This window comes from Sparus aurata, chromosome 7, assembly GCF_900880675.1.
Source record: "Sparus aurata chromosome 7, fSpaAur1.1, whole genome shotgun sequence".
NCBI lineage: Eukaryota > Metazoa > Chordata > Actinopteri > Spariformes > Sparidae > Sparus > Sparus aurata.
Window position 1 is genome coordinate 18,235,543 of NC_044193.1, and position 13,415 is coordinate 18,248,957.

The 13,415-nt window shown below is 39.7% G+C and overlaps 1 protein-coding gene and 1 long non-coding RNA gene across 3 annotated transcripts; one reads left to right on the plus strand and one right to left on the minus strand.

The window, feature by feature from the left end:
• The first annotated feature begins 3,199 nt into the window (after positions 1-3,199).
• LOC115584640 (uncharacterized) lies at positions 3,200-4,865 on the plus strand. The gene is made up of 3 exons (XR_003984578.1): positions 3,200-3,280; positions 3,434-3,587; positions 4,396-4,865. It is a non-coding gene; the product is annotated as an uncharacterized LOC115584640 (long non-coding RNA).
• A 991-nt stretch (positions 4,866-5,856) lies between these two features.
• LOC115584388 (probable E3 ubiquitin-protein ligase DTX3) lies at positions 5,857-11,214 on the minus strand. 2 transcript variants are annotated; one of them, XM_030421779.1, is made up of 3 exons: positions 10,802-11,214; positions 9,013-9,230; positions 5,857-7,220 (listed from the first exon to the last, which is right to left on the minus strand). In XM_030421779.1, the coding sequence occupies exons 1-3, from the start codon at positions 11,105-11,107 to the stop codon at positions 6,965-6,967; spliced, it is 780 nt and encodes a 259-aa protein (XP_030277639.1). In that variant the 5' UTR covers positions 11,108-11,214; the 3' UTR covers positions 5,857-6,964. The 2 variants fall into 2 exon arrangements, with proteins under 2 accessions (XP_030277639.1, XP_030277640.1); XM_030421780.1 differs by having other exon boundaries at positions 5,859-8,858; positions 10,802-11,212.
• Between the last annotated feature and the right edge of the window lie 2,201 nt (positions 11,215-13,415).

The window sequence follows — 13,415 nt, forward strand, 5'->3', positions numbered from 1 at the left end:
CAGTGCAAATCTGAAAACTGTGCAGGTATGCATATGCAAAAAAATTAAAATATAAACAGCAGGGACAGTTGTGAGGTAGAATAAATTCCTATCTGCTGTTTGATGGCAGTAGGGAAGAAAGAGTTATTTAGTCTGGTGGTCTTGGACCTCCAGCCTGAGGGCAGAAGTGTGAACAGTCCATGCTGGGGGTGGGTGGGGTCTTTGAGGATGGAGACAGCTCTCCTGTGGACTCTGTGGTGGTAGACGCTCTGCAGAGAGGGCAGTGGAGTCCTGGTGATCTTCTCCACAGTCTTTACTACTCTCTGCAGGCGTTTGTGGTCCAAAGCAGAAGTACTGCCGTACCAGACGTTGATACAGCCGGTCAAGATGCTCTCAACAATTCAGCTGTCGGAGTTGCTGAGGGTCTCAGGCGACATGCCAAACTTCCTCAGCCTCCTCAGAAAATACAACCACTGTTGGGCCCTCTTTACCAGCTGCATGGTGTTGAATGACGAAGTGAGGTCATCACTGATGTGGATGCCCAGGTATTTGAAGCTGCTCACCCTCTCTACCTCAAGCTCCCAGATGTGCAGTGGCCGATGAGGTCTCCTCTTTTCCCTCATGTCCACCATCATCTCCTTCATCTTGTCCGTGTTAAGGGTGAGGTTGTTGTCATCACATCATGACACCTCCCTCCTCTAGGCCACTTCGTCCCCGCCAGTGACGCATCCTATCACTGCGGTGTCGTCCACAAGCTTCAGGATGGTGTTGTCTTGATGGGAGGCGACACAGTTGTAGGTGAACAGGGTGTAGAGGAAGGTGCGGAGGACGCATCTCTGTGGAATGCCAATGTTTTTGATGATGCTGGCTGAAGTCCTATTTCCAATCCTGACAGACTGGGGCCTGCCAGTCAGAAAGTTTAGGAGAAAGTCACAGATGGTGGGGTGTAGACAGTTTGTGTAGAAGGTGGAGCTGTAGTCAAAGAGCGTCCTGATGTAGGAGTCTTTATTTTCCAGGTGGGAGAGGGAATAGTGGAGAACCGCAGTGACAGCATTAGCTTACATCGCTATCAGTCTATCTGAAGAATCAAAAATGTCCAAAACCCCTATGTACAAAAATGAGCAGTAAACTGTTAACACTATATACAAGCAAGCTGTGAAAAGTGACGTATTCTTACTAAGTTACATAATAAAAAAACAAAGAAAGAGTTATCTCTATCAAATAGATAACCGTTAGCCAGCCACATGCTAGCGTTCAGTCAATATGGCTCTCTTTTACACTCGGTGCTTGGAAAAATGAAAGTGACTGACTGACTCACTGTCTTGAGAAAGCGAGCAGTACAGCTCAGAGATTAACATTTTTGTGTGTCATGGTATGTTTTATGTGTTTTAGGAGCCAACTTGTCTAGCTGACAGGCTATCCTCCCTATTTGAAAGTCCACGTGATTATAAAAATGATTTTAAAAAATGATAAAGACTACATACAAAATGAACAATAAACTATTAACAACTTATGCCAAGCAAACCATGAAAAGTGGAGTATTTTAACAAAGTTACGGATGACAAAGTACCAACATAACTATAGACTTACGCTGCAAAATGACATACAGTTTGTAAAGCGAATACATGCCACAAGTGGAGAATATTCACAATCTTGCAGATCATGAAATTAACAAGGCAATCTGGGACTTCAATTCTGTTTTAGTTTGAACATGAATTTTATTTTCCAAAGATAAACTCTAACCTTCTCTCAAGATTTCCTCTTTCTTATGTGTTCCTATACGCTCTTTGTGTAACCTGACCTGTTTTTCGGCTACAAATAGGATACCAGCTGGGCTATGAATATGAAAATATATCGTTTGACTCACACCGCTTAATGCATCATACTAGGACACACTGTGGCAGGAATGGATTCTCAGACAACATCCTCAACTCTTGCTATAATTATCTGACATGATTAAGCTTTCTGTTTAATCTTCTGATTCACAGCTAAACTGCTGAGTGAGCTGGTTGTTGCCATGAAGTGCAGCTGTTTCATCTGCTAAGTTTAAGAACTCCTGCTTATCCCTATCCCTCTGGATGTGTGACGTCCCTGCATCAACAAACCACAGGTGAAGCAAGGTGCCCACTTCATGACCGCAAGTATTTTCCCCTTCTTCACACACTTAACCTTGAGACATTTAGAAAACCACTGCTATGAGAGCGATATTACATGTCTGATAGCTCTGTAGGTCTATCCTGATTTTCTTTGGTCTCTGCTCAACCTGGATTATCGTGCAAGAAGTAGTTACATCACATGTGGGTAAATAAAATCTTTGTGTGGCCCACAATAACTGTCAGCAAGTGCACTCAGCTGCAGCACAGATTGCTTTTTCAGCCTACTCTTTGGCACAGCAAAATAAAATCTATGATTGTGCAAGCGCACGATTTTTCATGAGCTGCTCCAGTTTTATATTCACAGAGTAAATTTAACATGAAGCCTGGAAAGCTTGCACAGGATCGTGTCTGAGCCAAATTGTTTATATAATAATGACGCTTCCTGTCTCGGAATTAGGTAATTCTTTAAGAAAAAAAATGGTTAACATGAATTACACTAGTCCTTCTTCTCTGTACAAGGGAAAATAGATGAGGATGAAATTTAGAGAACAATTAGCACCAGCCCATCCTGTTTCCTTATTTCGCTTTGTATCAGCAAAGGCGATAATCTGAGTTTCGAGTTACTGTAGTGTAAATCACCTCCATACTATGTCGCCTGTCTTCAAACTGGCATCGGTCGGTGTCAAAGGCGATGTTCCATCCCAGTCTGGTGTCCAGGGGTATTCACTGTTTATTTCAAGCAGGACAATAACTGGTGCTCTCAAAGTCTCAATGACCCTAATGAACAGTGGAGGTGCCACTGGATACATTACAGCCCTCTCAAGTATAATATACCAAGCTGCATTAAATGCCCCCAACATCACTTAACGAACAGATTCTTTCACTACCTGTGGAGACATGACGACGCCGTCAACCTCAGTAGAAACTGTTTTTCTAAACTAATGTGAAAAAGGCTCTAGACATCTGATGCAGCCATTGAGAAGAAAGACAGACCTTGGTTGAGATTCTCATTTGTAAAAATGACAGAAAGGTCATGCTAGTTGCCATGACAGCCACAGCTAATTGCACTTACATGAGGCAGTCTGAGAGTGGATGGCCAAGGCTGAGGATGCAGACAGGAAAGACAACAAAGGAGTTTGGCATGCCTCGATACACCAAGAAAATATCTACTAGACTGTATCTGCAGGAGTTTTCGTTCAGTTCTTGTTGAGTATTGTCACGTTGCTGCACAGCCCGTTATTACATTTTGATATATTGAACAATAACACTGATATAAACAGGATAAACAACCAACAACAACACTGCTCCTGATTTATGGAAAGGTAATTACTGGACATTGTTTTAATCTTCTCTCACAGAGGACAGATGATGGAGCTGCTATTCTCATATCAAGGAGAAGCTCGCCTGTCGCTAATGAAGAACAGCTTGAGCAGAGCCTTCAATCTGTGACGCTGACAACCAAGCCAAAGACCCCAAGAGTTGCCAGCTCTGCTGTTGTGTCCTGTCGGTGAAGTAAGTCAGTAAATCTGTCAGCATTACTAAGAAAAGCAGAGGGTCTGTTCTGCTAAATCAGGCAGACAAAAAGCCATGTAGCCCCGGCTATGAATCAGAGAGCAGAATGTGAGAAACCGCCTCAGCACATAACACACACACACATACACATGCTCGAGTATTCACCAGTGCATATCCTTACATACTGTATGCACAGATGCAGTCAAGGGCACACAGACAAAAGCCACAGAAGCACAAGCACCCACACACCCACCTTCACTTTACTGTTCTTAAGCAAACAGCCTGCGGCTCAGTGAATGAGCATGTCAGCGGTGTGGGCTGACATTCTGTCACACAAAGAAGTGTGTACGGAGACAGATGCCTCCTCAGCCTCCTCCTGTCCATTTATCTAACATACAAACACAGTCTGAAATATCCCTCTATGAGTTGAGATTTTTAATTCAGGGAAGCGAGAGAATCTTTATCTTTGTCAACGTTGGCATTAAAAGAGGAAACTGGGTGAAGATATAAAAAGAAAAAACCTTCAAACGTATGCAAAAGTAGGCTAGGTTTGGTGGAGTTCCTCATTACAGTGAAAGGGTAGACGAAGAGGAGCGTGCCCTGCCCCCAGATAGACAGACATATCTGCGATTCGGTGGCTTTAGCACCGGAGGATGAGAGGATGAGGAGGCAGGCAGGCAGGCAGGCGAGGTGCCAGGGTTCTCCCCACAGCCAGAGACACTCTAATTAAGGAGCACAGTGGGGAGAGGGGGCGAGAACAACAGCTCTGCATTGTCACATAATGATTTTCTTATCATCTATTGTACAGGAAACACTGCACATCTCTCATCTGATGGGTGCACACGGCTGTGTGCTACTCAGGAGCCTCTCCTGAGCGGCCGTCTAGTCACACCCAGAAAGTCTTGGTGCTATTTTCAGCGCCTGCCAGGAGAGAATATTCAAGGCATCCTGCCACAACAGAGGAGAGCGACGTTTGATGGTGATGGAAATGGGCTACAGATGCATCCGTCTTAATCCGAACACTGAGAGCTTATTTTCATCCTGTCATTAATCCATTTTGTAGGGGAGGCTTGTCACTGGACATTTACATAGATGCATGTTTAATCCACCCACAATATTGCTCTGCATAAACATTGATACATATTTATATCTTGGGTTACATTACTTTAACCCACATGTCCAGATGGACAATGACAGGGAAGGGAAATACCCACAGAGAGGGGCAAAGAGTCATTACATTTTAATATACATCCTGGACTCAAGGCTCTACTTGCACACCGAGACATAATACAGAGAGTCAAATTCAAATAATTTATAATCAAATTAAAATAATATTTTAATAATATTTATTGGCAGGAATGTTTAAAAATGCAATATGTAAGAATTGTCGTTGAAAACGTTTTTAAAAAACTGACAATTATCAACAAAATGTGAAGACTGTCTATTAAAGTTAGCATGCTGCCCTCCTAGCCCTGCCCGTCCCAGTCCAAAGCTCCTGTGCCAACAGTATGAACACTAACACTCCTCTATTGCCCCTAGCTCCCAGTCCGGACCACTAGACGCATGGCTAACCAAGCTAACCAGCTGACGACAGCTACAGCAGCAGTTAGCTGTTAATCTGGTGATATGCTGACCATATTTAGTTTCGAGTACAACTCCAACAGCTGGCCAATTCTCACATATTGCACCTTTAAAGGACATTATTGCCAAAGCTAAATGACATATTATTGAATGCTTACTTCTTAAAAAAGAAAACTAAGTAGATAATCACAAAGTAAGAACTATATTTTTACATACAAACTCTTAATCACTTAAAAACATTTGGTATCAAGCTTGTTTCTTTTTTATCACCGTATTTAACATTGTGTTTTTCTCCCCACATTCTGTAGATAAGGCAGTTCTGAGAGATGAATAACTCCAGGATATATATTATTAATTTTTTCTAAGAAAATATCCTCTAAGGCATTTTGTGCTATTGGGCACTTCCAACAGTTTCTAAGTGCAAAACCACTGTTGTAAAAACAAATCCCAGGTCTGTAGCTCTTTTAGGTGCTAACTAGGGACACACTCATTACATCATAGCAATGTTATGTGTTGAAAACTTGTATCTCGAAATAAACATGTATGTAACGCTCCGATCCTTTCCTCTCACTTTAGTTACATACTGCAGGAACAAGTGATAGAGGGGCGGAGTGGCAGAGACAAAGACAGAGTTCACCCTATTACAAGACAATGTAACATCAAAATGATTTTGAAGCTGTCATTTTGATGTTGCTTTAAATCCCTTTATTTCTCACAGTACAGTAATGAGTGAGAATCTGTCTCAACCTCTCTTTGATGACAAAGTAAACCCTGGTTTTATTTCAGTTTAATCAAAATTGCATTTTATTTTTTTTATACCTAAAGACTACAGCCAGATATGAAGTTGTCTTCTTATGGAAACAGCCTCTCACTTTGAACATTTCACATTCAAATGTAGGTTACATTCAGGTATGTTCAGTGCCCCATTGTCCTTTTTCTCAAACTTACAAGACAATTGAGGCAATTTTCCATTTTTTGTTGCTGTGAGACACTTTTTTTTGTCAGATCTAAAAGACAGAAATAAATTTCAACAAAATATAACTGGATGTAATGAAATGTTCATGAAGTTTTATCAGGTCATGCTGTAAGTGCTTTTCATTAACACAATACAGCAGAAAGGGGCAGAATTGGCAGAGAAAAGAGGCCATAATTTATAGACGCTTAATAGAAAACTGTTAAAGGGACAAGAGAGGAAATGGATGGAGTCGAAAGATGAATTGTGTGAGAAAAAGGGAGAAGAGGGGAGGTGGTGGTGTGGTGGTGATCCATTTGACCAGATGGGTCCTGGGCTGCTTTGTGAGAGCAGCAGATGCCCTGAGATCTTAGGCCACAGAAATGCCCCCAGCCGCTAAATACCACAGCACTAAAGAGGCTGAGTTCAGTAACTCCGCCTTATCACATGTGCGCTCTTTTTGATGGAGAAATATAGGTTAAAGGTTTTTTCATCATTCTATAAGCGTGGGCTGTCGGCCCCCGAGAAGAAGATCAGCTGGATAGTGAGTAGTAATTTGGTAAATGTGTGCCTATAGGAGTACGTGGTGAAAAGCAAAAACAGAGCTGATGTCTCCTTCATTGCTGCACGAAAAGAGATCTAAGGCAAAAAGTCTTCCCTATTTCCATCTTTATTTATGCTAATGATAGGTGGGACACTTGTTACACATTCAACATTCACTCAGCTAAAGATGAGCTTTGAATTCTTCTCTTTAAATTAAACTAGCCTCTGTCTGTGCATGCTTTCACCACAACTCAGCTGTAACATCACCTTCACTGCCATAAGAAGCACAGAGATGATCAGTTCAGTGTGGTCCAACACGAGGTGAAACCTGTTCTCTCCACTTTACACACAGTACAGTGTGAGTCGCCGTCATTAAAACTGCCCTGCGCACCATAGAAACACATGACTCATCATCTGTAGCTGATGCTCTGCTCTTCTCACTGACTTTGGGCGATGAGCTTTGGGAGGTGGTCTGGGACTGTGGGTTTGTGGCGATGGTACAGTTGCATACCAAGCAGACGCCATCACTCAGTCTTCTGTGAGGAGAGCATCGCCCTCTGGTGGAGCAGAAAGGTGAGATATTAATATTTTGGGGACTGTTTGACACTTATTTGATTGGTGTCAGACAATAGCACACAATGAATTAATATGGTATTAAACATGCTGCAGGATGAAACTCATGATATTCCAAATTACAATTTGTATCTAAATATCCTATTAAAACACCAAAAATTAATCAAAAGTTAATCTGTGAATACTTTGTCTGCGGTACTCATCCCTGACCTCTTTAACTCGTACTTACAAATCTTTAATATGTCACCGACATTATCTTTAGTTCAATAAAGCAGCTTCTTTCCCACACTCAAACAGGTGTAAATAGTTTATTTGTTGAGGACTATACGTAGCTACAGATTCTGTGCATTAGTGGATATTTACAGCAGCAGGACTGTGTGTAGGATCAACCTAAATGGTAACTTCATCAATTTTACACATTAAAGTGTGTTCACAGGTCTTGAGATGCACTGCTGCATATGCGAAAAAAGTAGCAAAAAGCCTTTTGTGGCTCCAGAGGAAGCTGCATGTAATCTGACAAATTGCCTCCAGTGATGTGGCAAAGTTGCATTGTGGGTAGGCACCAGGTTGTGAGAAGCAGTTCACTGGTCAGGCATTGCACTCTTATAAAACTGTTGCATTCAAAATCCATAAAGAACCAGAGATATTGCCTTTTCATTATGTTTTATCTACCATAGGAGGATTTGAGACGGCACTTTTGCGGCACGCTCTGGTTTGTTGTGTTGACAGAATCTGAATTTATTATATCGAACAATGTCAAAGCAGGATTTTAGCAGATGGAACTTGAAACATACAACAGTAATGATATATCAGCAGACCCATTCCATGTACATTGAGAAATGTGCAACAGCTACAGCTAACGATAAAAAATTGCAGAGTTGTGGCTACATTGTCATCAGAATACGTCACCACTATGTATATAAAATACAGCGATTTATCACTCTCTGTTGGATAGTCTATGTTGTTTTTACATCGCCCAGCCTACAACCCCTTCTGCTCACTTCAGCCCTCAGGATAAGTTTGCCCGATCAAGTGAAGACTGCTTTTACCACCCGTTCTGCCTCATATGTCTGCTGTACCAGACATTCAGACTACTGAAATACGATCATTTGTAGAATTACCCCTTTATTCATTTACACTAGTGTAATCTTTGACTTGTTGGATTAAATATTTCTCAAAGCCAGTTTAAGTAATTTTGCATAGTAAGATGAAAAATCTTTGGTAACATTCATACCTCAAATTTTTGCTAGATAGAAAAAAAATATATATATCTTAGATGAGCACATTATGAGGCAGGTTATTCATCGTTTACGTACATAGGCATACGTAAAAAGTGTAAATACTGTCATGCTCACTGAATTTGTGGTTTGTTTGTTTTTTGCTCATCACATTAACATTTGCAAATAAAAAGACAAAAAACATCTTAAAATGTCAGTGATGAAGATCCCTGCCTAAGGACTGCAAGAAGTGCAGACTTTAAATCATAAACTTTGAAACAATACACAGTATTAAAATCAATTTGTCTTCTGATTGTCTACGTCCATCAGTTATCCTCTGTCACTCCTTTAAGACGAAGCTCCTCCTGAACTCTGGACAAATACTCTGGATCTGGATACCCAAAACTGGAGACAAACAAGCAAGATAATGCCATAAGTACGCCTCTGAAACAACCAATATACTAATATACAAATAGTATATGTTTCAGACTAAGTTGTGATGTAAGACAAATATAAGTCACATACAACTGAAATTAATTTTTTTAAGCATGAGAATTACCTTTGTGGGCCACCGTCTATGTTGGTTTTGTGATGAATGTCGTTCCAGGTGATGACATTGTTGAGGCCTGTGGTAACCGATCTTCCAACGGTGAAGATGAGTTTCCTTTCGAAGGCTTTTGTCAGCAGCCGCAGGACTTTATTGCCCTCTTCGCAGTCTGGCAGGTAGGCAGTACGAGAGGTGCTGCTGTACCTCACCCCAGGGTTTGGGTGCTCGGCCTGCAACATGAGAAACATCAAAACAAATACACGAACGCTGATCAACAATTGTGGAGGGTTTTTGAAGACACTTAGATCCAGATTAAATGCTGAAAATACAGGTTTTCATGACCAACGCATTGATGTATTTTGAAATATATTTGTATATTTGCAGCAGTAGGAGGAGCTCATTCTCATATCTCCCTATAAAGAACGGAAAAAGGGCAGATTATTGGAGTTGCTCCTACAGTCACACTTGTTCTGCCACTGGGAGTAAGTCTCTAGCATATCTGATGATGGCACTGCATCTGAAATACCCCTAAAATCAGAGAGCATTCACACATAGAGCAGACAGAAACTTTTAGAAACTTTAAGATGCTCCGTTTGAACAACATCCAAAAATATAACTCCTCTCTCTCACTGTCTCTCTCCCACAGGTACACACAGCTTTTACCTTTCATATCCTGACCTGTAGAAATATTTGAAACCTGGATTGAAGAGGAATAAGTTTTTCTTTTTTTGTGTGGATCAAAGATTAAAATCAATGCTTAATTTGTCTAACAATTTGCTTTCTTTCTATCAGACACACAGTTCGTGTCATATTTCCCGCTGAAATGTGCTTGTTTCTTGTAAAAAGTGGACTGGAAAACCCCCTTTTAACACTTGTGTGCGTGTTAAGAGCAGAGCTAAAAAGATTTTCTGATTGAATCTCTGACATGAAGATTTGCTGATTTTCTCTGTTTTACAACAATTTGAACTTAAGGACTTTTGAATTTTGGGGAATCGGGGGAACTATGGATATTTTTTCACATTTTAAACACTTTCTCTACAGCCTGATATATCAGTTGGACAATGTTGTCATCTTATACTGCCCTGATATATCAGTAGTGACATATATATTGTCCAACATGTGCCGATATGAAAACATTTTTAGAAATTCAAATGTAGACAAAGATGTTAGGAATAATGTCTAACTATTACATTTCCAGTGAAGTTTGATGCACTGATGTCATTTTATACGATACATTTTTTTGTTAAATGTTCTATTTGTTAGAACAATTGATTCGAGTCTCATCCCCAAACTGTCAAATACTGACGTTGTGTGACTGTAGGTAGGGCGAAGCATTATATCACAATATTTCTAGGCTATATCTTGATTCACGGGATATAATTTATATTCATTACAATTACATTACAATATTTTTGACCAAATACCATCTCTGATGTGACAATACTGTAGGGATGACTATAAATTCTTTCACAAAATATTAGGGCAGTGAGATTGTTGATAAATAATCTGGATATAATGGCAAAGTGGGTAAAGGCCAGTATTAGAAAAAGAAGAACAGACTGTAAATTAAGAAGATTACATCACTTTACTTTACATCACTGTTGAAGTGTTTAATAGTTTGGTGACGCCATTTTGTGCCCCCTAATCCAGATGCTTTAATGAGCGACTGCAAAACGAAAACAAACAGCGTCCTCTGGTGGACAGATGTGATGTGAACAGCAGCTGAAAGGTGTAGTCAGAGTACACTGACAATCTTGTCAGCATGTGGTCTATTCATATGGCCTGTGCCTGTCAGTCTCACCCCTTGTATCCCTGCTGGGAAACTGTACTGGATCACAATAGTTCCGCAGCGGTCAAAGCCAGGCAGGTTCATCCAGCTGCGCGTCACGTTCATGGTGCCGACCGGCTGGTTCCCGGTGTACTTTCCGTGGTAGGTGTTGCATATCGGACAAGCGGGCTTCGACTTGAAGACCGAGTTGATACACTCAGAGCAGAAAGAGTGGAGGCACGTCAGCGTTTTCTTCTCCCGAACTTTATCCAAGCAAATGGCGCAGTTCTCCTCGGCGCTGTTGACTACACCGGGGTCACAGTTTGGGCTGTTTTCCATTATTTTCCGGTATGTGAAGAGAGTTATCTTTCCTTTTCCGTGTTTGGATGCTCACGGGTTTCTATGTGTTCGGAGATGTGTGACGTCAGAATAAGGGAAAGTACCATGTCATTTCCACTGGGTGATGCTCCTCCATGTGTGAGGAAGTGGAGCGAATACTGACCTCTGATTGGATGGAGTTTGTTTTTAGTGACTGGCAAGAAAATATAGCTGCATTTTTTATATCTATATCTATTTATTTGTCAAGACTCTCTGTCATTGGCACTTTCCAGGAATTAAATGTAAACAAAAACTTCCCCCCGAGATATCATGAAAGTTGTATTATGTCCTACTTTGTACTGCTACTCCATGAGCCAACATTCAAGAGGCAAGTGCTGTGCTTTTTACCTCACCGCTTATCTCACAGCTAGATTACAGTGAGCCTACTTTAGATATAGATGTTTAAAACGATTACATGTATATAAAATACAGGAGTAGAAGAACCTCCACCTCAGCCACCAACAACACAATACTGCTGACATGTTCATGCATTAGTAATAATCCAATAGTGTAACTTTTAATAACGCTGTCAAATCAGCATGATTACCTTAATTCATTTTTCTGATGGAATGTAACTAAGTACATATACCCAAGTGCTGTACAATTACTGTATTATTATTACTTTTACATTACATATTACTATAAAGCTTTTGCTATTATTGCTGTACAATTGTGAGGTACTCCACTACATTTTGGAGACACATATTGTACGTTTTCACTCCACTACATTTATTAGATTTTAATTACTTTAGCTACTAGTTACTTTGCAAATTGCATGCTGCATGAGAGCCATAGCTGCACATTTTTATTGTATCTGCAATCTGATCAAATAAAACACTGATTCTGTCAATAATTTGTTCACCCATATACAGTATACATGTAAACTTGAATATTATTATACATAACAATAATATATCACAATCACAGGATATTGTACTGCAGTAAAGGTACAAGTGCATTTTGTTGATAGTACTTACTAAATATGATTTTGAATTTTTTATTATTACTCTACTTGTAATAGAGTATTTTTTTACATTTTACTGGTACTCAGTGATGGGAGTACATTTACTTCACTACATTTATTTGATAACTTTGGTAATTAGTTATTTTGTAGATTGCATGTTGTTGTTTTTTTTTTCTCTTTTTTTACACATGCAATCACGGTCTTTAAAAATGAAACAACATTGGATACAGTATACATGTAATATACATGTAAATATATGTATAATTTACTTTTACTTGTACTTTTGATAAGTCGATAGATTTATCGTCAGAAAATTACTATTGAAACTTAAGTACATGTAATATCAGATTGAGTACTATTTGTGTGAGTGACTTTCAGTTTTACAAAAGTTATATTATTAAAAAGAATAATAAACCTATATAAAGTAAGTATAATTAAACATGATATTTTGACTTTATGACTTTTGGGTACTTTATACAAAACCCACTGGATTATTACTAATACTTACCTTGTTTATTTTTATAAAGGAAAGCAGACACAAAATTTGGGAAATCAAGACGTTGACTTGTAACTGAATGTGTTACTACTCCTTCATTAAAGGTTTCTAAATACTTCTTCCGCCAAATAAAAAAAAAAAAACGAGATTTGAAATCTGCCGTCACTCCCACATTAACTGTCAGTTCTTTTCAATCGCAGACTAACACAAGACTAGCCTAATATTTACATAAACTGCTTAAGTGTTGTGTACATCAGTGAATATCAGGAAGTACCATGTCTGGATTATTATCAGTCCAGCCTGTAATTTACTGTCTGAAACCGTAAGCAAGACAAATATTCAGGATGTTTGGTCAAACCATCACTGTGCCAGCCTCAGTAGCACATCAAGACAACAGTTACTCACAAGGTCACAGTGGCTGGAAGTGCGAACAAAGGGGTCCTTACCAATAATTAATCTTTTATTGTGTGATGCTTCTGAAACCTTTTCTTTAGTCCTCTGAAAGATTTCCTTGATAAAAATAGGTTTAAAGCAAATTAAAATTAGTTTTAACGGAGGACACATTGTAATTATCCTCTCACCCCTAACTAAGCATCTTATTCTGCAATCAGACCAGCACTGACAGTGTGAGTGTTGGACTACGACCTATATGTCCCCATACAGCTGATTTGAGCTCCCAGTTGCAATGCATTGGCGTTTCTGTGTAATTCATTCATCATTCATGTTCAATGTGGCACACCCCAAAACTGTGAGTTGTTTGTGGCTGCGAATGGTAAATATGTAAAAATTATTATTAAAAGACCTGCAGG